The 24,877-nt window shown below is 45.6% G+C and overlaps 1 protein-coding gene across 4 annotated transcripts in view; it reads left to right on the forward strand.

Annotated features, from left to right (window-relative positions):
* The window catches only part of ino80db (INO80 complex subunit Db), a 100,789-nt gene extending 76,593 nt beyond the window's left edge, over positions 1–24,196 (forward strand). For all 4 annotated transcript variants that reach the window (XM_080198589.1, XM_080198587.1, XM_080198588.1 and 1 more), the window contains 3 exons: positions 1,455–1,666; positions 6,654–6,811; positions 12,852–24,196. In XM_080198589.1, coding sequence (XP_080054715.1) covers positions 1,455–1,666; positions 6,654–6,811; positions 12,852–14,011 — 1,530 coding nt within the window. In that variant the 3' untranslated portion in view covers positions 14,012–24,196. The remainder of the gene's footprint in view (positions 1–1,454; positions 1,667–6,653; positions 6,812–12,851) is intronic.
* The last annotated feature ends 681 nt before the right edge of the window (positions 24,197–24,877 follow it).

Here is a 24,877-nt window from a genome sequence, read left to right on the forward strand (position 1 = left end):
AAGTCTTGGTCACAGGTTTACTTGCACGGTTTTATCCCTCTGTCACCCAGTTTGGACTTGTAGTGACAGTAGATTCCTGCTGGCGGTGCCACTGAGCCATGCAATGTTATTTCTATTCCTCTATACATCTGGTTCTATATCGTTTATGTGCAGTGAAATTGAGAGGACAAAAAGGCCCTTCACCAAATTGGACATAGCGAGACCATCACCAACTAAATTATTTTTTCACTTCGCATCGACTTAACACAGGAATGTGTAAAATATGGGCTGACGTTCCTGCACAATTACAGTTTTAAATTTTATTTATTTGTGTCACAAGTAGGCTTACATTAACACTGCAGTGAAGTTACTGTGAAAATCCCCTAGCTGCCACACTCCGGTGCCTGTTCAGGTACATCGAGGGAGAATTTAGCACGGCCAGTCCACCTCACCAGCACGCCTTTTGGACTGTGGGAGGAAACCAGAGCACCCGGAGGAAACCCATGCAGACATGGGGAGAACTTTCAGACTCTGTATAGACAGTGACCCAAGCCCGAAATCGAACCCGGGTCCCTGGTACTCAGAGGCAACAGGGCTAACTACTGTGCCACTGTGTTGCCTACCGATGTGAATTTGATGCCCAAGGTTCCTCCCATAATCTATGCCTCTCTCACCCTGACCAAAGCAAAACTGATCCTTGTTCATGGGCTCTTACAATGCACAAAACACATGTCCTTTCTCACTGGGTTGCAAACCATGTGCAATGTTACTAACTAATTTCCTTCAAGGTTTGTGTGGCAGTCTGGTAAGATAAGTGAAAACTTCATGATACAGTGTCACCCCACTCTAAGAGCATTGGACGCTGCAGCCCAGCTGCTGTCACCACTTTGAGAAGTGCACGTTCTGTCTGTATCTGTCTCTTTCTCTCACACTGTCTCTACCTCACCCCAACCTGTTCTGTTCCTGTCATAATAAGAAGCCTCACAACACCAGGTTAAAGTCCAACAGGTTTATTTGGTATCAAAAGCCACTAGCTTTCGGAGCGTTGCTCCTTCGTCAGGTGAGTGGGAGTTCTGTTCACAAACAGGGCATATAAAGACACAAACTCAAACTCAATTTGCAGAATAATGGCTGGAATGCAAGTCTTTACAGCTGATCAAGTCTTAAGGATACTGACAATGTGAGATGAGAGAGCGTTAAGCACAGACTAAAGAGGTGTGTATTGTCTCCAGACAGAACAGTTAGTGAGATTTTGCAAGTCCAGGCTTTTCCTGTCATGCCAAACTCCTCCCACCCATCCTGGTGTGTCTCTCCGTCCCCTCTTCCCCTTTTGCTCCCCCTCTCCCTCCCCCCACACCTATTTTTCCCCTCTCCCTCCCCTGTGTTTCTCTCTGCTGTGGGGAGAGGGGTGGTGGTGGCTGGCCTCGTGCGCCATCTCATTTCTAGCTTCATTTCACGTCTTTGTTTTGTCTCAGGATAACTTCTTGCGAGGGGACAGCAATCGGAAAGTCCAGCAGCAGAGGAAACCCAGGAAGAAAACCAAGCCTCCAGCACTTACCAAAAAACACAAGAAGAAGCGGCGGAGAGGCCCGCGGAGGCCTCAGAAACCGATTCCTCCAGCAGTGCCCCAGGGCAACCTTTGTATGCCTGCCAGTCTTGGAGAGTCCGTCTCAGCCTCTCACATTCGGTAAGCACAGAGAATAGAGTCAGCTCCCTTCCTGCAGATTGTGCTGGAGAGCAGCACCTTTTCCTTTTGGACAGTCTGAGAAGGCACTCAACATAAGAAGGAACATAAGAGGAGCACTTGCCCACACCATGCTGTGTTAACGCACCATGCTGTGTTAACTCAAATTATAACAATTATGTTCCTCTTTCCTGAGATTTCTCCCTGCCTGGTCAAAGCAAAAATTAAATTTAAAGAACTTCTGTCTTGGTGGGGAAGCTTCAGGCCAATCCTCGTGCAACAACCTGATCTGGAAACTCTGGTCATGTGTTGACCACTGTGACAAATTCCATGACAACAGCTGAGACAATCCACAACATTCTAAATAAAACCACATTCCTGTTATTAAAAAAAAGTCCGTTCACCCTGCCTTCCAATGATAATTGCTCCTCTTAAAAATAAAATTACAAGGTCCAGATCTTTGACACTAACTAAAGCTGAGTTCTTGTGGGGGTCACATTCTACCTGCGTGCTAAGTTTCATAGAGCCATAGAATCCCGACAGTGCAGAAAGAGGCTATTCGACCCATCGAGCCTGCACCAACGACAATCCTAGCCAGGCCCTATTCCCGTAACCCCACATATTTACTTCACTAATTTCCCTGACACTGAGGGGCAGTTTAGCATGGCCAACCAACCTAACCTGCGCATCTTTCGGACTGTGGGAGGAAACTGGAGCACCCGGAGGAAACCCATGCAGACACGGGGGGAACGTGCAAACTCTACACATATAGTGACCCAAGCCTGGAATTGAACCTGAGTTTGTAGCTCAGAATCTATAAACAAAAGTCTGCAGCAACATCAATTGTGATGGCTATTCGTAAGAAGGTATTATACAAGTTGGTGGTTTTATTGTGCAGGTTATGACCGTGAGTTATGAAAATGCTAACCACAGTGCCACTGTGCCGCCCTGTTTCTATGAAATCTGTATTTTTTTTTAGCTATTGATTGATTGCAGAATAACCGAAGCTTCATTGGGTTGGGGAGCTTGAGAGGCTGAATAACTTAGACTTGTATTCTCTGGAGTTTAGAAGAACGAGAGCCCATCTCATTGAAACCTACAAGATTTTGAATGGGGTGGATGCTGAGAGGTTGTTTCCACTGGTCGGATAATCTTAAAGAGGGGGAACACAGTCTCAGGATAAGGGGCTGATCATTTAGGCCTGAAGTGAGGACAGTTTACTTCACTCAGAAGATTGTAAATATTTGGAATTCTCTAGCCCAGAGGATTGTGGATGCTCCATCACTCAATACTTAAGGTGGGATAGACAGATTTTGGTCCCTCAGGGAATTTAGGGAACAGGCTGGAAAAGGAAAGTTCCCAAGATCAGCCATGATATTGAATGGTGGAGCAGGCTTGTGGTCTCCTTTTTTGATTTGCAAATGTAGGTGGAAGCATTACCTTCAGTGTGGAGAAAAAAGGCAACTCACCAGAGATTGTGACCCAGTTCCTGACCCACACAAGTGTAGCTCCAGTTTCTTGGTGAATTTTCGGAGGTATACTGTCTCGATGTTCATCATTCGCTCAGAAAAGAGATGTGAAATTGTTTGTGTCCTCCTATTTCTTCCTCCCTATATCCAACTGAAGATGCTAACTCTTGCTGAGGTGATTTTCATGTTAGTTAACCTTCTTTGATTTGATTTATTACTGTCACATGGATTGGTACACGGTGAAAAGTATTGTTTCTTGGGTGCCATACAGACAAAGCATACTGTTCATAGAGAAGGAAAGGAAAGAGTGCAGAATGTAGTGTTACAGTCATAGCTAGGGTGTAGAGAAAGATCAACTTAATGCAAGGTAGATTCATTCAAAAGTCTGACGGCAGCAGGAGAGAAGCTGTTCTTGAGTCGGTTGGTACACAATCTCAGACTTTTGTATCTTTTCCCCAAAGGAAGAAGGTGGAAGAGAATGTCTGGGATGCATGGGTCCTTAATTATGATGGCTGCTTTTCTGAGGCAGTGCAAAGTGTAGGCAGAGTCACTGGATGGGAGGCTGGGTTACATGATGGATTGGGCTGTGTTCACCATCTTTTGTAGTTTCTTGGCGTCTTGGGCAGAGCAGGAGCCATGCCAAGCTGTGGTACAACCTTCTTCCCTGCTGCCATCAGACTTTTGAATGGACCTACCTTGCATTAAGTTGATCTTTCTCTACAGTCTAACTTTGACTGTAACACTACATTCTGCACTCACTCTCATTTCCTTCTCTATAAATGGTATCCTTTGTCTGTATAATGTGCAAGAAACAATACTTTTCACTGTATGCTAATACATATAACAATAAATCAAATCTTGCTGATAAGCCATACTTGTGTTGGCAGACTGATTGACTGTAGAAGGCATTATCAGCAAGTACCTGTGTGTGCCTATCAGGACTCAGAATCAAAACCTATTGAGCTGCCTCTGCAAAAATCAGCTGGCTCAGAAACTAAACCTGGGACTTCCTTGTCCCTGTGTCCCAGCACATCTCTGGACTAGCTATCTAGCCACTGTCGCCAAAGGTATTTGTGTATTAATGTGACTCAGTGGATATGCTCTAGCCTCTTAAGTCAGAAGGTTTTGGGTACAGATCCCAATCCAGACACAGTCCAGTACTGATAGTGTCAGAGATACCACCTTCAGAATGATTTCTTAAACCGAGACCCTGTCTGTCATCTTGGCAAAACTCTGTTTTGGACAAGGGTAGGTGAGTTCTCCCTGGTGTCGTAAACAATCCCGACCAGCATTACTGAAACTGACTATCTGGTCTTTATTTCATTGCACAGCAGGATCCCAGAAACAACACAGACCAGCTGCCATGAAAGCAGTATCATGGTAACTGCACTTACAACAGACTTGGCTATAATGAACTCTGGAAAATCCTGAAGTCAGGAAAAATGCTGCATAAATAAGAGGCTTTCTTTCTCTTGGTGGGTTGCATATGGGTGAAGCTCATTTTTGGCATGGAGCTTTAGGAAGAGTTCAAAGTTTCCCTGAGATGTAATAAATTGCTTGAAGGGTTAGAGTTTGGGAGACTTTCCCGATGCCTGGTTAAGAGGCAGAGCGTTTATTTATATGTGGAAGCTGATTTTTCTCATCACACCCGTATTTCACCGGAGTTTATTCAGATACGATCCAACATTCAGCCACTTGATATATCGGTTCGGGTCAAAGGGGTAGATTTTATTGACCATCTCTAAAGCATGAGGAAGGGGCAGAAAGGTTTAGGGAGGGGTATTCCTGGCTGGGCTGGAAACAAGGCTAGCCTGCTGGGCTGTAGGGAGAGAACAAAATACAGAACACGCTGGAAAATCTCAGCAGGTTTGACAGCACTGTGGCAGGAGAATAGAGCCAATGTTTCACGTCTGGAATGGCCCTTTCTTAGAGTTAAGTGCAAAGAAAAGCAACAGAGAAGTGGAATTGGAGAAAGGGAATGTAGATGAGGATAGAGAAGGCTGAGAAAGTGCTAAGACTGCCCATTAAGTGTTCAGAATGCGAGAATGGCAGAACAGGTACAGATTGTTAAAGATCTGCCTGAGAAATGTGGCATTTGCACTGAAGTGGGGGGGAGGAGATGGCATGGAGAAGTGAAAAAATAGAAGTGGAAAAGGAGGATGATAAAATGGATGATGAGTTGAAATGGAGTAAAATAAATGGAAATGGAGGGCCCGGTTCCATTGTTATCTGTCTAATTGTAAGCAATGAATCACTGGCAATGGCTTCTCATCCTGCTCCTGCACTGTCATTTCTGGTGCCTCATGAGAATCTGTTGACCTACCTTCAACTCTACCTTGAATCCTCCACTTTTACTCAATTATCAGACCACTTACCGGCATCCAGTACTGCAGAAATTTCTTCCATTTAAATAATGGGAAGACTGAAGCCATCGTTTTTGGCCTCTGTCTACCAATTCTGTCCCCTATTTAGATAGTGTTTACAACCTTGGTGTCACATTGGCCCTGCAATGAGCTTTCAAACACAAGTTCATGCCATCACTAAGACTGCCAGTTCCACCTCCATATCATCACCTGGCCCCAACTTAGCTAAGTTACTTCAGGCCTGATATTTCGGAAGCACTCCTAGCTAGTCTCCCATATTCTCATCCTTGTTTTCAAATCCTTCCATGGCCTCACTCCTCCCCATTACTGTAATCTCCTCCAGCCCCCACAACCCTTGAGATACTTGCGCGGATCCAATTCTGCTGCCTTGGGCATCCACAATTTTAACAGCTCTAATATTGGCAGCTGTGCTTTCAACTTTATCTCCACTTATAGTGCTGGAAATCCTTCTCTAACCCACTTTTTTCCTTTTAAGACACACTTTATAACTTGCTCTCTGATTATGCCTTTGGTTATTTGTCCAAATACCACCTCGTTGGCTCATTGGGCATATTATCTGATATTTTTGAGACATTTTATTGCATTAAATGTATGTATTTTTCTGGAGTCACTAAACCCTGTAAGATGAGTTCATTCTGGGTCCAAAGCAGTTAGGTGTATACTGGGGCGGCAGGCTGGTTAGCACTGCTGTCTCACAGCTCTAGGGACCCAGGTTTGATTCCTGGCTCAGGTCACTGTCTGTGTGGAGTCTGCACATTCTCCCTGTGTCTGCATGGGTTTCCACTGGGTGTTCTGGTTTCCTCCCACAGCCCAAAGATGTGCAGGTTAGGTGGATTGGCCATGCTAAATTGCCCCTTACTGTCAGAGGGACTAGCTCGGGTAAATTCATAGGGTTATGTGGAAAGAGTCTGGGTGGAATTGTGGTTGGTGCAGACCCGATGGGCTGAATGGACTCCTGCACTGCAGGATTCAATGATTCTAGGGTGATTTCCAAATTTCATTTTCTCCTGTTACTACTTTTGAACAGAAGGGAGCCTTGTCCTGTGAAGCTTGTTCATCTCTCTAAAAGGCTGTGTTTAAACTTGATGCAATGTGGCCAGAATTGACCTCTAACCCCTTTTCCTTTCCGTTTTGCAGGAATTCCTCAACTCCAGAGCTCAGTGCTGATGAGATTCCTGATGACATCACCAACGAGATCACTGATATGCCAAATGACCTGGAACTAAATCAGGAAGAGTTGGCAGAGGTTCTCCAGCGATTGCCTGATGACCTGCAGGACTTTGACCTCTTTGAAGGTGATATTCCAGCCAAAGTGCTTCCTTTCCGAGCTGTGAGGTTCCTGGGTTTACCATCTTGAATGCCGACCTTTCTGCAGACCCCACTATGTAAATAGGGGCCTTTCTAAACCACTGCAATAACTGCTCCAATTTTGATTGATTTTTGTCCCTCCCATGTTGCTGCAATTGCTCTCCAATCATGAATTGATCTGAATGAAGTTGCAAAATAGTTTGTGGCGATGGAGCATAATTTAAAACAGCCACCTTTTTCTAAGAAAAAATCTCCTAAATGTAGTCTTGACGACTTCCTACTGAGCTGCATAAACTTAAGGATGGTTAAGCACTGGGGCAATGAGGCAGTGGTGTGGGATTTGTTAGGTAACCCTTTAGAAGGGTTGAATGGTCATTTTCTCTGCTGTATAATTCTGTTATTCTAGGGGCACAGGAGGGTCATATGGCTTCAAGCTTTATACTGAAAATTTGCAAAGGAGATGGCTCCATCATACATCAGTGTACAAAAGGATCATGGAATCCCCACACTGCAGTAAGAGGCCATTTGGCCCATTGAATCTGCATCCACCACAGTCCCAACCAGGCCTTATCTCCATAACCCCACACATTTACCCCGCTAATCCCTCTAACCTACACATTCCGGGACACTAAGGGTCAATTTATCGTGGCCAATCAACCTAACCCGCGCACGTTTGGCCTGTGGAAGGAAACCAGAGCATCCGGAGGAAACTCTGTCAGACATGGGGAGAATGTGCAAACTCCGCAAGCCGGGAGTCGAACTCAGGTTCCTGAACTGTGAGGCAGCAGTGCTAATCAATGTGCCACCATGTCACCCATTGTAAACACTATATATTTTCTAGTGGGAGCATTGAGTGGTTAAAGTGGGGGTCCAGGGGGTGGGTGGGGGGGGAGGGAATGGAGTTTCCCAACCCATTATTTCCTACTTTCTTGAATTCAGGTAGGTGAAGGGCCACTTCCCCAGAGAGTTAGGGATTTACCTTGCCCCCGATGATATTGCTGTTTCATCCATGGCTGTGCTGAAGCCCAGTGCTGCTTGGGTCCTCCTGGTAAGTGGTTCCGCCTAGTGACCTTTTCCTGAGATTTCCAGCTACCTTGTAAGCTGGCAGCTTCAAGGATAACATGGACCTTGTCTCACTCGGAGTTCCCAAACCTCGATCACAGCCGTGCCACTTCTGCCTCTCAAAGCCACTCCCAATCTTTATTTACCCTTACCAAGGCTCCATGTTTGTGGATGAGGGACCTGAAAGACTTAGGCTTCCATCTCCTGCCCCAACCACCAGCAATTTTTACATCTGAAGTACCCGTGATGTTGTTCTTCCTGCTAGCTTCACGTGGGATAAAGAAAGCACAGATAGTGAGCTTGCCAGATCATCACTGACTGGTGGGGACAGGTCTATCAAGATGTCCCAAACTCTTCTCAGTTGGATGCTTAAGTTAGAACGTTTCATGTTCTAGTTGGCATGGTGGTGCAGTGGTTAGCACCGCTGCCTCACAGTACCAGGAGCCTGGGTTTGATCCCCGGCTTCTAAAGGGTTACCCAATAAATCCCACTGCAGTAGCTTGTTGCCCCAGTGCTTAAACATCCTTAAATTTATGCAGCTCAGTAGGAAGTCATCAAGACTACTTATTGGAGCTTTTTTCTTAGAAAAAGGTGGCCGTCTGTGAAGTCTGCACATTCTTCCCATGTCTGCGAGGGTTTCCTCTGGGTGATCCGGTTTCCTCCCAGAGACGTACAGGTTAGGTGGATTGGCCATGTTAAATTGCCCCTTAGTATCATGGGGATTAGCAGGGTAAATATGTGAGATAGGGCCTGAATGGGATTGTGGACAGTGCAGAAACGATGGGCTGAATGGCCTCCTGAACTGTATGATTCTATGATTCGCCATGCCAGGAATTGAGCACAGAAATCTAGACTGATGCTCCAGTGCAGTACAGCAGGAGTGCCGCAGTTTCAGCTCCTTTGGGGATGTGATATTAAACTGATGCCCCGCCTGCCTCCTCTGGTACATAGTGATGTGGAGATGCCAGCGTTGGTCTGGGGTAAGCACAGTAAGAAATCTCACAATACTACGTTAAAGTCAACAGGTTTATTTGATAGCCACAAGCTTTTGGAGCACTGCTCCTTCATCAGGTGAGTGGGAGTTGTGTTCGCAAACAGGGTATATAAAGACACAAACTTAATTTACAAGATAATGGTTGGAATGTGAATCTTTATAGGTAATCAAGTCTTAAAGGTACAGACAATGTGAATGAAGAGAGGGTTAAGCACAGGATAAAGAGATTTGTATTGTCTAAAGCCAGGGCAGTTATTGAGATTTTGCAAGCCCAGGCAAGTTGTGGGGGTTATAGATAGTGTGACATGAACCCAAGGTCCCGGTTGAGGCCGTCCTCATGTGTGCGGAACTTAGCTAACAGTTTCTGCTCAGCAATTCTGCGTTGTCGGATGTCCTGAGGCATGGTACACTGGGGAGACCATGCAGAAGCTACGACAATGGATGAATGAACGTCACTCGACAATCACCAGGCAAGATTGTTCCCTTCCTGTTGGGGAACACTTCAGCGATCACGGGCATTAATTTGGCCCCTGATCTTAAGGTAAACGTTCTTCAAGGTGGCCTTCATGACACACAACAGCGCAGAGTCACTGAGCAGAGACTGATGGCCAAGTTCCGCACACATGCTGACGGCCTCAACCGGGATCTTGGGTTCACGTCAAACTATCTGTAACCCCCACGACTTGCCTGGCCTTGCAAAATCTCACTAACTGTCCTGTCTGGAAACAATACACACCTCTTTAACCTGTGCTTAACCCCATCTCCACTCAAATTGTCTGTCTGTACCTTTAATCTTGATTACCTGTAAAGACTCGCATTCCAACTATTATCTTGTAAATTGAGTTTGTCCCTTTATATATCCTGTTTGTGAACAGAACTCCCACTCACCTGATGAAGGAGCAGTGCTCCGAAAGCTTGTGGCTTATGCTACTGAATAAACCTGTTGGACTTTAACCTATTATTGTGAGACTTCTTAGCATAAAACAGTTCCATGGAAGAGCTGGGGAGTTCTCCCCAGTGTCCTGGCTAACGGTTAACCCTCAATTGACATAACACAAAACAATTTACCTGATTGTTATCACATTGCTGTTTGTGGGAGTTTACTGTGGGTTAACTGATTGCCATGTTGTCTACGTCACAACACTGACTGCACTTCAGAAGTATTTCATTGGCTACAATGTGTTTTAAACTGTTCTGTGCTCATGAAGGGCTCTATATCAATGCAGGTTCTTTCTTTACAGCCAATGCCTAGCTTTTCTTAAAGTGTAATCTTTGTAGTAAAATCTGGAGGCATTCTGTTCACAACAAGACTACACGTGCAGCAATGAAGATTTGACCAGGGCAACTATTTATCTTTTTGGAGTCTGTGCCAAGGCTTGTTAATGAAGACTTTGTGTTCACATCTTGCAGGGGGTCACCATCTATTGAGCAGCCTCTAGGCAGAGTGGTCATGGGGTGTGGATTTAAGGAGGTTACTGAACACTGAAAAGGAGGTGGAGAGGAGAGTTGGGTTTGTGCAAGTTCCCAAAGGGCTGAGCTGTGGCAGAGCGAGTTTGGGCATAGATAAGAATTTAGAGCAGTGTGGTGTTGCAGAGAGCGTGGCAGTGACTACAGGGCTGACAGATGTGCAGTACATAATGGTAGATCTCATTAGGGCAGACCAAAGAGAAAATGTTGGAAAATCTCAGCAGGTCTGGCAGCACCTGTCAGGAGAGAAAAGAGCTGACGTTGCGAGTCCAGATGACCCTTTGTCAGAGCTTTGACAAAGGGTCACCTGGACTCAGTGTCAGCTGTTTTCTCTCCTTACAGATGCTGCCAGACCTGCTAAGGTTTTCCAACATTCTTCTTTTGGTTTCAGATACTGGCATCCGCAGTAATTTACTTCATTAGGGCAACAATGTTTTGAATGCCTCGGGTTTACCTGAGTAAGGCAGCTCAGCCAGTCTGTCACTGTATAACACTGGGGCACAGTACTGGTGGGGATGGGTCTGTCACTATTTAACTGGGGTACAATACTGGTGAGGACAGGTCTGGGGCACAGTACTGGTGGGGATGGGTCTGTCACTATTTAACTGGGGTACAATACTGGTGGGGACAGGTCTGTCACTGTTTAACTGGGGTACAGTACTGGTGGGGTTGCATCTGTCTCTGTATAACATGGGATACTGTACTGCTGGGGATGGTCAGCCACTGTATAACACAGTATAGCATTAGGGTACAGTACTGGTGGGGATGGGTCTGTCACTTTAGCAGTGGGGTACTGTACTAGTGGGGATGAGTGTCATTATGTAATACTAGGGTGCAGTACTGGTGGTGACGGGTCTGTCAGCATAAAACACGGAGGTAGAATACTGGTGGGGGTGGGTCTGTTGCTCTATAACACTAGGTTACAGTACTGATGACAGGTCTGTCATGTAGCAGTGGGGTACAGTGCAGGTAGGGATGGGTCTGTCACTAATACTGGGGTACAGTACTGGTGAGGACAGGTCTGTTATTGTAGCAGTGGGGTACAGTACTGGTGGGAATGGGTCTGTCACTATAACATTAGGATACAGTACTGGTGAGGTCTGTCATTGTAGCAGTGGGGTACAGTACTGGTGGGAATGGGTCTGTTACTGTAACATTAGGATACAGTACTGGTGGGGTTAGGTCTGTCACTAACATTAGGGTACAGTACTGGTGGGGATGGGTCTGTCACTTTAGCAGTGGGGTACTGTACTAGTGGGGATGAGTGTCATTATGTAGTACTAGGGTGCAGTACTGGTGGTGACGGGTCTGTCAGCATAAAACACGGAGGTAGCATACTGGTGGGGGTGGGTCTGTTGCTCTATAACACTAGGTTACAGTACTGATGAGGACAGGTCTGTCATGTAGCAGTGGGGTACAGTGCAGGTAGGGATGGGTCTGTCACTAATACTGGGGTACAGTACTGGTGAGGACAGGTCTGTTATTGTAGCAGTGGGGTACCGTACTGGTGGGAATGGGTCTGTCACTATAACATTAGGATACAGTACTGGTGAGGTCTGTCATTGTAGCAGTGGGGTACAGTACTGGTGGGAATGGGTCTGTTACTGTAACGTTAGGATACAGTACTGGTGGGGTTAGGTCTGTCACTAACATTAGGGTACAGTACTGGTGGGGTCAGGTCTGTCACTGTAACAGGGTACAGTACTGGTGGGGATGAGTCTGTTACTTTAGCAGTGGGGTACAGTATTGATGGGGATGAGTGTCGCTGTAGCAGTGGGGTACAGTATTGATGGGGATAGATCTGTCATTATAACACTCGGTTACAGTACTGGTGGGGAGGGTCTATCACTATAGTAATGGGGTAAGGTGCTGTTGGGGACGGGTCTCATTAAAGCAGTGGGGTACAGCACTGGGGATGAGTCTGTCACTCGCAGTGGGGTACAGCACTGGGGATGAGTCTGTCACTCTCGCAGTGGGGTACAGTACTGGTGGGGATAAGTCTGTCACTCTCGCAGTGGGGTACGGTACTGGTGGGGATGAGTCTGTCACTCTCGCAGTGGGGTACAGCACTGGTGGGGATGAGTCTGTCACTCTCGCAGTGGGGTGCAGCACTGGTGGGGATGAATCTGTCACTCTCGCAGTGGGGTACAGCACTGGGGATGAGTCTGTCACTCTCGCAGTGGGGTACAGCACTGGGGATGAGTCTGTCACTCTCGCAGTGGGGTACAGCACTGGTGGGGATGAGTCTGTCACTCTCGCAGTGGGGTACAGCACTGGTGGGGACATTGCTGTCACTATAGATCTCTGGTGTATTTGAGGTTAATTTAAGGAAGATGATGATCACTGACATGATGAATGATGAGGAAGAGTCTGTGACCTGATAACTCCAGAGATTTGCATGTCAGATTGGCCAAGAAAATCTCGTATCAATGTTCTATATCAGACAGAAAAACAGTTCTGCAGTAAAATGATGCCTTTTTTTTGCTTTCGCTGCCCTCCACCAGGTAAAAATGGTGAACTGCTGCCAACCACGGAGGAAGCAGAGGAGCTGGAGCGTGCACTGGAGGCAGTGACGTCGTATGCTGCCTCACTCGAGTGTCTCAGTTCTATTGGTGAGCTGGCACACACAGACGGAGATGGTGACCAGGAGCTGTCGGGCAGAGGGATTGGTGTGTTTGTCGCTGCTGCAGCCGCCGCAGGGATGCCAGCCCTCAGCAGGGCAGTCAACAGCGAACTGGGAGACCTTCTCAACGGCCGCATCTCCACAGAGAACTTCTCCAGCCTGGAGCTGGACGAGAACCTCCTCCATCATCCATCTGCACTGTCCAGCCCGGCTGGTTCCTTGGGGAGTCAGGCACAGGGCACCTATCCTTCTCCTTCGGACGTGGGCCTTTCCTCTGCCGCCTTGATCAACCAGAGCGGGCTCACCGAGCGGGCCCACCAGTCCCATTTCCATAGCCTCCGGGGTGATGCCAGCCACACCTCTCCCAGGAGCCACCTGCTGGGTAAAACCGAGGACCTGATCTCACCTCGGCCGCACTACGGCAGCGAGCACTCGCGCTCATCCCCCTATAGTAGCGAGCATGTGCCATCACCCTATAGTGACAATGTAACCCCACCTCCCCGCCCCCCTCCCTACCCTGGAGACAGCCTCGCCACCCCCTACCCCCCTGACGTGACGCTGCTCCCCGCCCACGTCCTGCCAGGCCAGCTGGTCAGCTCGCGGCCTCAGTGGGGTACTATCAGCCTGAGCGACCCGACCTCCTTCAGTGGCCTGATCTCGTCTGGGGCCGAGGGCCACCTGCTGTCCACCTCCCTCTCCACCCCTCTCTCAACGCCTCACTCACCCTCTACGCACACGGCCTTCTCCAGCGCCACGCCTGGCGGCACTGTCCTCCTCCCAGGCCTGACCCAGGCCGGTTTCAGTGACGGCGTCTCCACAATGGGACCCTCCTCTCCCCCCGACCTGCCAACGTCTAATCCCACCAAACAGCAGCTCCCCCAATTCAGCACCGCCTTCGGCCCCCAGCTCACCTCCCATAGTGGCATCCCCAAGGACGTTCAGCCGACCCACAGCTCAGTAGCGCCCCCGACGGGCTTCTCGGTAACTGCAGCCGCCGCCAGCACGAACAATGTCACGGCTCCATATAGCACTCCGCAGTGAATCTCCTCGGGATTGCTGTACCAACAGGCCACCTGTTTTTTGGCTTTCACACCAGGGTCGAGCTGTTCCCCTGATATTTCTACCGTGTCTTGGAGCTTTAAGGGTATCGTCTAATTCTTTTTTAAAAAAAAACCTACCTATGTAAGGGTGGAGGGAGAAAACAGCTCGGTAAGATGGTTTGGGGAGAAAGTAGCTTGTGATTGGCTGAGATGCCAGTGATTCCTAGCCCCCTTGCTCATGATTAATGAGGAATTTTTGCTGATTTACGTTAAATTTCTCCATCCTCAATTTGTTCATTTGCCTCCGGTCTCCAAAAGGTAGAGATCCAATCTGCCTTTCTTTATCATTCTGAAGGTGTTTTTCTTATGACTGACCTATCCAAGTCACCTTGATTTGACAGGCCTTTCCCAGTCAAACTTCTCACTCGCACAATGTCCCTTCCAACTCCCAACATTTGTGAAGACTCCCCTGTCACTGGCATCTCTGTCGTAATCAGCTTTTTGAAGTGAACTTGTGGTCAAACCATGGCAAAGATTGTGTGCAGACCTGAACCTCTGCTTACCTTTTGCAGGACCTTGCCATTGCTCACCCGGGTACATTGCCAAGCAGCCACTAGGAGTTCAGGTGACTTCCTTTCCACCATGCCAGCGCCTTGTGTGCTTTTTTGAAAAGGGGGAATTGCTGACATCCTTTCCCCCTTCCTTTTCAGGGCTAAAAAAAAGAGCGTAATACATTCAGTTTGAGTATATTTTTTATGTAAATACATTAAGTACATTTTATGATGAGATTACTTATAAAACCATTAATGACGCACTGTTAAATATCAAACTCAAATGTAGATGTTTGGCTCATATATGAAAGAAAATCTCTCTCACACACGCAAAATATAGATTCTGGATTAGATCCCACAGTCTGCGTACGTACATTCCCCCCCACCCCCAAAGTTGCCGAGACATTCTTAAGCGAGGTGGCCGAACTAACTTTGTCATTTATCTGCTAACATGCAGTCCTGAAACACAGTCTGAAGTCTTTAATGTGCGGACTATTAACACGTAAATCCGATCAGCCTGCACGGCCACTTCAGGGCACTTTTTTAAAAAAAAAATTGTAGTAATTACATGGATTCCTCAGTTTCAAGCCATGGGTTGGGTGTTATCATTCTCACTTACCCACCCAAGTGTTGCATCTTTATTTTCCTTCCCCTTCCTCTACCTGCTGTTCCCCAGCACCCTCTTCCTTCAACCTTGGGCCACTTTCCTGACCCCGTAACACCAGCAGAGTGTGAGCGGCACCTGAGTGCTAACCCCATCAAATCCCTTCACCCTCCTCCAACTTGGTCCTGTGAGAGGCTCCACCAGATTTGGCAGAAGCAGTTTGACAAAATCGCAAGCCCAGCACCTTAGACTTGAGCAGTCGCCCGGTTACCGGTCGGCCACTAAAGCTTACTATTCTGTTTTTTTTAAATTTAACTTGGGATGTTGGGAGTGTCTCCCTTGGATTTTTTTTTTAAATGATTGGTGTGTGGGGCAGCAGAGAGGTTGTGAAACCTTTTTCTAGGTCTGATACGCAGGGAGAGGCCAGCATTTTTCCTGCTGGCTCAGTGACGCCTGGAGCCCTTGTGAAGCAAGGGTCTCGGTACCCCCCTCCCCCATTGGAACACAATCTGCATCGAAGCGCCTTAAGCACGCAGGGTCCAGATTCCTCCCCCCTGCCCCCTGCCCCTCACCCCCATGCTGGTCTAGCACTTTTGACAGCTGACACTCAGTGGTCACCTCATGCAGTCTGGGACTGCTCACCCTTGGCTCCCAGAGTTTATTTGATTGCCCCTGAGGTCTGCAAAGACCAGCAGATACGTGTGGGGCACGTTCCTGCCCAGTGGTAACACCCGCCGTGTCTGCTGCAATGCACCCAGTGTCTTATAATGCCAAATATGTTCGATTTTTAGAGAGTATACTTTATTTATGACCAGAATGGTCTGAATGTGTCTACAATGTATCCTATGGGCTGTACTGTTGTACCTCCTGTAGAGTTTTTAAAGAAGATGCTTCAATGAGCTAGCCCCCAGTTTTAAAATTTTTTAAAATTAATGTCATGCCACAACTTAGCCATACAGCCACACACACACACACACACTCTTGTATATAATGCATCTATTCACATCTCTCAAAATCTTTCTTTTACAAACTGCAGTACCCATCGCCCTCCTGATGGCAGCCACTGGTGAGATAATCTCTGCAGCAGCACTCCTTCCCTCTCCCCTCCTCCCCATGTCAGACCCTTGGCTGTTACTGCACTGCCTGATTCTGTTGTCTTTCCTTCCTCTCTCATGCTTTCTTGCAACTTTAAAAGGGCGAAAGTTGTTGGGTGGGCCAAAAGTTTCTACAAAACCTTGCTTTGTTTGATTGTCTTGGGCACCGACTTGTGATGAGGTGTGCCCTTAGAGGAGCGGCCTCCAGCCTATCTTAAAGAAGGCGCAATAGGACTCCTAGGTTACCTCAGACAAGGTGAGCGTGCTGTACATTTAAGTGTAGGACTGACCCATGCCAGACATGTCTTGTGCAAAGCCCATTGCAATATATTATGCATGCACCCCTCTTTTTTTTCAAAAATAAAAATCATGCATTCCCAACCTCCCATTTTGACCACCCTACAGCTTGGTAAACCTGATGTTCCCTCATCATGGAATATACAATCTACTTAGATCAGTAGTTTACTTGATTGACTGCCATAATGAAGTGATTCTGTATTGTGTATTGGTTTGAATAGAGCGATATCTGTTTTAATAATACTATCAGATTTGCATTGGAGGGAGGGAGCAGTAGATCTTTGCCGTGTGGTCTGTAGGCTAGTAGCTCTATTCAGCTGATCTGGTTGCTTTGTCAGATCAGAAAATTATAGGGCTCTCCACTGGCAGCATAGGCTGAGGGTCCTTCGATTTTTGCAAGGGTGAAGTTGCAGAAGAGAATCATGTTTAAAAGTCAGGAGAGCAAGTTGCAGGATTTCACTTCTTAACTCACTGGTGGGGGAAAATTACGTTTGGTTTGTTCCAGGCACGATACTCTTGCCTGACCTGAGATGGCAGGGGAGGCAATCTTTGCCTAATAGTCTGCAATGTAGATTAAGAACAAATCCTTCTCCAGCTATGCTGACTACAAAATACAGCCCTTAACCTCTACCCATATGTATGACCCTCTCTCCTACAGTGTGTGCATTCCTCCTCCTGATTGTCATATCTGCGTCTTTGTGTCTAAGTCTTTGGTCTGATAACCCCTAAATCTGACCTTGCCGTGAATATTTCACTGATCTCTTGGCCCTGGACCACGTAATGTGCAAAATCTTCCACCCTGGAATCGTCCGGCTGCAAAAATCCCTATGTTCTACGTCCATTGCCTCCTAATTTATTCCAGCTCACCGGCCTTGCTATTGTACCAAAAGATGTATTTTATTTTTCGCAGACACGTTTTCTTCTCAAAGTTCAAGTGAAATATTAACGAGTTCAGAGAAATTTGTGATTTTTAGTTTCCTGTAATGTTTGAATCATCAATCTAAGTTGTTTGAAAATGTTGGCATACTAATGTTTTACAACTGGGCTGATTAATACATTGATAACTTACTATATGAGGGAAGTGGATTAGTTTGGATAGGCTGCTACAAGGAGGTGAGAAGGACGATTTGGGTGAGGGTTATTCTTCAAAATTTCTGTGCAATATCATAAATTCGGGCCATCATTGAACACCGGATGCTTTGGCGAAACTGCTACTAAGTTAGTGCGATCTTTGTTCTAAATCATCCTTCTTCATTGGTCTTTCCGATGGGGAGTGCTCCTGTGGGGGCTGGCACTGTTGTGGCATTGTGCATTTTCTTTGGCAAGGCCTTAGCCCAAGGACCTCAGCGAAGTCTTTAGTGAGTGAGCACCACCGTTCCAGTTTTCAGTCGGAGAAACACCACCTAAAGCGAATGAGTTCAATGTCACCAATTGTTCTGTGCCAGTTCTGCCCATATCCGCACATGGCTCTTGCATAAACTGGGATCATAAAGCACTCAGCTGATGTCTGGAGGAGTTCAGAATGTAGTTTGGATGCAGCTTTCACAGATCAGTAGTGAAGAGATGTCCTATCTTAACCTTCATTGTATTCAGAACATCAATGCATGGCTGATTTGCCATTTTGTTGTGTTTAGTTCGGATCCAGGTCTTTCCAAGAGGGCACAGGGATGTTTGGAGCATGTTTCGTGCTGCAGTGTAGGTTGGGGTGGGGTTTTTTTTGTAGCACGACATACAGTGGTTTAGCACTGATGAAATGAAGCCCTTACAGTGAAAGGGAATCCCTGTTAACATACCTTGGCACAAGAACCCAGCTGGATGTATTCTGGAAATGTTCTATTTTATAAGCTGAAAATCAGACTTGCCCCATCTTGCCCTGCTTGCATTGATCCTCTGGACCATTGGTTCCAATAACCAAACTGTGTTTAGAATCTGAGAGTTAATCCACAGCGGCTATTCCAGATAGACATCAGTATCAGGATGCCATTCTGGTAAGCGTATTTTTTTACGTAGTTATATAATGTCTGATATATATGCATTGCATTACTTGACAAGGTGCGGTTACTGTGTTCTCCTCATTAGTTTTAATTAGCTGGTCTCTTGGGCAGGAAGTATTGAGTTACTGGTATCATCTGGCTTAACTGGACTGGGGTGGAATGGTAGTGCTGTGCTTGGCACTACTGCCTCACAGCTCCAGGCACCTGGGTTCTATTCCCAGTTTGGGTCGCTGTCTTTTTGGAGTTTGCACGTTCTCCCCGTTTCTGTGTGGGTTTCCTCCGGGTGCGCCAGTTTCCTCCCACAGTCCAAACGTATGTGGGTTAGGTGCATTGGCCATACTAAATTGCCTCTTAGTTTCCTGGGATGTGTAGGTTAGAGGGATTAGCGGGGTAAATATGTGGAGTCGCAGTGATAGGGCTTGGGTGGGATTGTTGTTGGTGCAGACTTGATGGGCCAAATGGCTTCCTTCTGCACTGTAGGGTTTCTATGATTCTCTAACCCTGGTTACCATGTGGCCACCTTGGATAGTGAATAGTGCAGAAACCAGTGAGCTGGTGCCAACATTTGCCCTTTTTGGTATGTTCTAATGTGTGTAACATTTTTGGTCAGAACTCACCAAGGTCACGTTTGGAAGCTGTTTGAAAAATGAGGGGAGCCTGTGTGTCCTCTGGGGCTTTTGAGCAGAACTGCAGCTGTCCCATGGTGAAAGCAACTCCAGCTATGTGATGTGAGCTTGAAAGGTGCAGTACATGCAAGCTGGCCTGGCTGTCGCACTTGTCTCCATTGTTAAGGTAGTTGTGCTATCCATGTGTGAGGGTAAGGGAGGCCCACAGGTTGCCAGATACATAGTTCTATCAATGCACCACTGTGTTATAGTATTGATCCTACCCCCTTCAGTTTTATACCAAAGTAGTGGGATGGACAGGATCTACTCCCCTTTTTAAAGAAAAACATATTGCGATATATTTAATATTGAAATTATTGTAATTTTTAAACCATCTTTCGGATACCCCAGCAGTGGTGAGAGTCCAATCTTAATCACCTGCATGTTCTTTGTGTTGTCAGGCTGGTTCTTTTTCTTGTAGAAATGAGCTGTTTAGTCCCTTTAGTTTCTCGTGCCACCTCCATGTACTAGGCCAGGAGAGGCTCATTGTGCTGCTGTCTTCACTGCTGACTCGGGTAATCGGATCAGTAAATGTACTTGAATCCACCCAAAACTGTTAACTTAGCATCACAGCGACATATGCATACCTAGTTTGCAAGACCCTTCTCCGCTTATTTTAACTGAGTTCAATCCATGTCATTTGCAGGGAATTGATGTGAAGGAGCTATGAATCAGTACTAGTTCCCCAGGTAAGTGGGCAGAGTTTACCCACTCTTTGGATGAGCAAGTGTGGCATTAGTTCTGAGTTTGAGTTTCACCAACCTATCGTCCCTTTGTACTGCTTTAATGCTCCGTTACTATTTCATTCGTTGGTTTCAGCTATGGAATATTTAATTGGTTTGCAGTGTTGGTCATTTGAATTGTTTCCTGGCTAGTGTTTGACCCATATAGATGTCCCCAGTAATCTAGGGTAGATGGCCTCTAACCGAATGTTCCTGTATGTTACACTCAACATATTGTATGAAATGGAAGGTGGGGGGAGGTCTGACCATCAGGGAAGGTTGTGTACACCTTGAATGATAGATCTTGAAGGGTTATAATGGTGTCTTGTTCACTTGTGGTATAAACTGCGGTATCCAGGTCTCCTCCTCGCTTGAATGTTCTCCTGAGATTTCAGTGAAGCAGGAATTGATCTGCAATGGATGATGCTTTTGGAAACGTTTTTAACCTTTAAACGCATTGCACAGCCTGTGAACAGGTTTATGATACGAGTCTTTGACTTTGGATGGGGAGCAAAGATAGAGAAAAGGGAGGCAGTCGCGAAACCTGGAAATTTGATGTGGTGAGCTTGGCTTCAGGCTTCACTTTAACTCGGAGCCCCTGTTGATGAGATGCAAGTTCCCTTTCTGTGACGGTTTCTAGGGGTCTAAGTGAAAAAACAGCCTGACTGAGAGACCGTAAGGGAGGCTGGTGTGCAAAGTGGAAGTGTTGTTTTAATATCATTTTTGATCTGTCCTGCACAATCTGACACTGAACAAATTGTGAAAGTCTGTGCTTAAACTGAAGCTGGTTGCTAGATTAGTGTTACTGGTTTATTTGGAGTCATTCGGAGGGGCAGCACCTTAACCCTGCAGTGTGCAGGAGAGAATGGGCAGGCATGGCAATAATCCTGATGAGTAGTGCTGGTGTAGATTAGCATGGGTCAGTAGGCCCACAACTGATAGCTGTCTCTAATACTTTAACGTTTAGCTTTGGGATAAGAGGGAATGTAGTGAACACAGACTGTAATCTTCCCTGTTTCATAAAGACAGAGCTTCAGTTGATATGTTTCTGGTTGCTTACTTCTGTTTTTAGTTCTCTTTAGTTATAGCAAACCTCAAATTCTGTGTGGGGTGATGGCTAAAATTGGCATAATTAACCCAAAGCAAATACCCTCGGGCATCGCATTGTATAAGTCCAAACAAAGTATTCATCAACAACACTGTCAACCAATAAGTTGGAGATGAGGGGAGATGGGCAGCAAACAGTTTATCTGAAGAATCTCTGTGATCTATAGCAATCGAATCCATAACTGAAATTACACCAAAATCCCCCGATTAAAAACAGGAGTATTCCTCCAGCACAATGTGGGGAGTGGGGGAACAGCTCCATAATACATATTGTGTGTGACATTGATCCCAGTCACTTTACAGTAATGAAGTCTCTGAGTGTGATTAATGTGGGGGCTAAGAGTTAACCTAGTCGCCTCCATTCTCCTTGGGACGTGTGAGGTGTTACATGTAGCCTTTTAATAACCCACTTAAAGTAGGGTTTAGGGCAGGCAGTCTTAGTGCCCATTGCCTTTTCTGTACATACCTGACCTATTAATCCCCCTCTAATTGGATTGTCTGTTAATCAACAGAAGGAAGCTACTGCTTTCGCTGAATATTTATTGCATTTTGGTAGATTTATAATTTTCATGTAGATGGGAAAAGGGACATGCTGTTGAAGTTTTTCATCTTGTACACAGCAGAATGGAGCAACAATTTGTACTACAGGAGAGCTACATTGTTGTTCAGTTTGAAATTTAGTATTCTTGTTAGTTTGTCCTAATGAGTGTAAGATGAAAAGCTTTGATAAGCATGCTGTTTTTCCCAGCAATATGTAATATATGTAAAGATATATAAAATTTATTTTGTAATCGGTGGGGGCTTAGGAGAGGTGGGGGGGGAATGACCAGGTAGAGGCTGAAGGATGTGGAGTATGCTCGCTTCGAGAGCATAAAACAACCACAACATTCTCTAATGCCATCTTTATTTAGTGGTTTGGCGGTACAGAAATAACAGCCTAGTGTTCAAAGATGGTGATGAAAAGTACAAGAACACACACTGGCTGTGTAGATTTGTGGGGTTTTTTTGTGAAGGAGTGAATTATTGGTAGAAAACATGTCAGCTTTCTCTCTTTGTTCCAAGATCCTAAGCCAAAATGCCAAAGGCTACAGATTAAGCTTTAGGCACTTCCATGTTGAAAGAGTGGGCATTCTGTGTTGTCATTGCATATTTCTCCCAATCTTGCACTGTACGTCATATCCATGCACTTATGCTTCTCCCCCCCCCCCCATCCCCTGTACTGTTTGCTCACTAAGTCAACAGTATGGGCATGCTTGTGTACAGTTCCATGACACTTTCCAGTGGTTATAATGCACATAGTGACAAAGACACCAGTGTATTTTACAAAGCCTGTGCAAATATTTCTTTAGAAATTGCTGCTGAGTAGGAGACTTAATGTGTGTGTGCGTAATGGGTGCACTGTGGGAGGACGTGTCTTGGTTGAGTGATCTTTGTCCCCTGCCCTCAGCTATCTAGCCTCAGTAAAGTGATGCCCAGAGGGATTGTAATGTGTGTTGGCGGCCTTCTGGGTTGTACGCTCAAATGAGGTACCTCGGCATCATTGTGTTAAGACTCTATTCCAGCTGCGCCTTGTGATCCAGTTTCCCCACTGGGGTCCCCCCCACGAACTGAAGGAACATGCCTTTGAACCTGGGGACTTGAAGTCCTGTTTCTGTGTGGCTTCAATACTAGAACATAGAACCCTACAGTGCAGTAATACACATGGGGAGTACTCAAACCATCGCTAATGAGCGGAAATTGAACATGTCTCATGCTGGTCATGTGTTTTTTAAGGTCAGTCAGGCAACAATGGCGTCACTAAGGCATTTATTATTTAAAACACTGGTTAAAATGCTTCCATTTTTTAATGAAGTGTATAAATTGTCACCCTTCTCTCTCCCCACACTCCCCATACCCCAAAATAAGAGAGCATTGTTTTTAAAACGTGTATTGAGATGGGCTGCATGATTTTCTGGTGCCTTGACAAGAACTCTTATCCGTAACATGTCCCTTCTAAAATGAATCTCCAAGAAAGTAGTTTTCCTTGCAAAGAGATGGAATGTTTTTTTAAAGTCAAACAAACTTGATAAAACTGCCTTTTGTAGCTATCCCGGTCCCTTTGTTTAAAGTTCCTGACAGCTTTTGTTTTGACTCCCAGTGCCACCACCTCCAATGTGTGAATCTTTTTCGGGGCACTACCCCCTTACAAGTCACTGAACCACAGTTATACTGATGCATGCGCCCCATGCCAGCTGCAATCACCACCTTCTGTCAGATCCTCTTCTGTCATTGGTCCGGAAAGATTGACTTATGGTTCCTTTTTTTGGATATGTAGAAATTGAAGCACTTGTTTGTTTTTTTTAATCCTCGCTGGGTTGGTCGGGGAGGGAAGAGTAGAGAGATTAACTGAAGGTGATGCAATTCTGTCAATCTGTCTGTCTCTCTCTATCTTTTACTGAAGAACTATATTGTAAATGATTTTATGGTAGCAGGGATCAGAGGTTGCAGGCTACATTTCACGCATTTAACTCCTATTAGGCATAATTCAGACAGCAAGCTTCAAACACACCCACAAAGCCCCTAGACACACTGATCTGGATGGGGATTTTTTATGTAGTCACTCAGATGTTGTAAAGCCAGAGGCTGTTAAATGCAAGTCCTCGAACCTAAAAGTCCACGTGAGGTTTATGTGGCAGCTTTGTGAATTCCACATTTCCCCCCTCAATGCACCTAGATTTAAATTTCAGACCCAACCCTCCCCCATTCACCACCACACACAACATTGCAGTTCTCACCCCAGCCGCGCAATTGGTTTGTGAGTATCAGGGATTTAATGGCAAAAAAAAACAATGGGAAGAGGCAGCCCGTGGAAAAAGGCCTCCAAACTGCTTCAGCATTGAGAAACAGGAGGAGGCTGCTCAAATTTCTTATACTCAATGAATGTACTGTATTTCTGTTTTTAAATGATAAGGCGAGCTAATAATTAAATTAGTCACCTTTTGTTATTGTCCCTTGTTTAATTTGTTTAAGGTATTTTTTGTATACAAAAGTTTACATTTTTAAGTATATTTTTCTGTGTACAGACTATGTAATATGTGTATAAACACTGTATGTAATATCTGTATATAGTGTGATAAATGATCTTTGTTTGGATGTACAAATAAAAACTTGCTGTGAAGAAACTCATGTTAATTACATTTATATCTCTTCTACATACACACACTATGCTTTTATTTCAGTGTATTAACCTGCCCCTTCTCATCATCATGTTATGAAGGATAAAGTTGATCCCCTCTCTGAGAACTAACACCTAACCACTCATAAGAGGAATACCTCACCTCAATTTGTAAAAGGTGTGTGAGAAGTAGTATGATCTGTTCTTTAGCAACTTTTAGTGGTTAAATCAAAATAACTACCTGAGATTCTATCTGTAAAGTCAACAAGTAACACTTCAGTTAACCTGTTCACTCTTAGATAATAAACTATTAACCAAATAAAATACTATTCTAATGGAATACTGTTTCAGTAAATAGAATTCCTACTTATTAACAAACAAATAGAATTTTTAGTCACTCTCTAAATTACAACCTGGTTTGTTCTCTTCTGGAATATTGTGTCTTTGGTCTGGAATCTCTGTCTTCTGCTATCTTTACTATTGAGATGAAGCTTTCTTTTAAGACATAAATGCAGCTATGAGAGACAGCCAGTCTCTCTCTCTCTCTCTTGTGCTGAGAGAGATGGCAGATGCTCTCCCAGTTTGTCTCACTGCCCCAGTCTGTTGAACCTGTGATGACATATCTACATCCCATACAATATGATTGATCCTCAGGTTACCAAATTTTACAAGCACCAAT

Source organism: Carcharhinus amblyrhynchos, chromosome 11 (assembly GCF_965287045.1).
Source record: "Carcharhinus amblyrhynchos chromosome 11, sCarAmb.v2.hapA, whole genome shotgun sequence".
Lineage (NCBI taxonomy): Eukaryota > Metazoa > Chordata > Chondrichthyes > Carcharhiniformes > Carcharhinidae > Carcharhinus > Carcharhinus amblyrhynchos.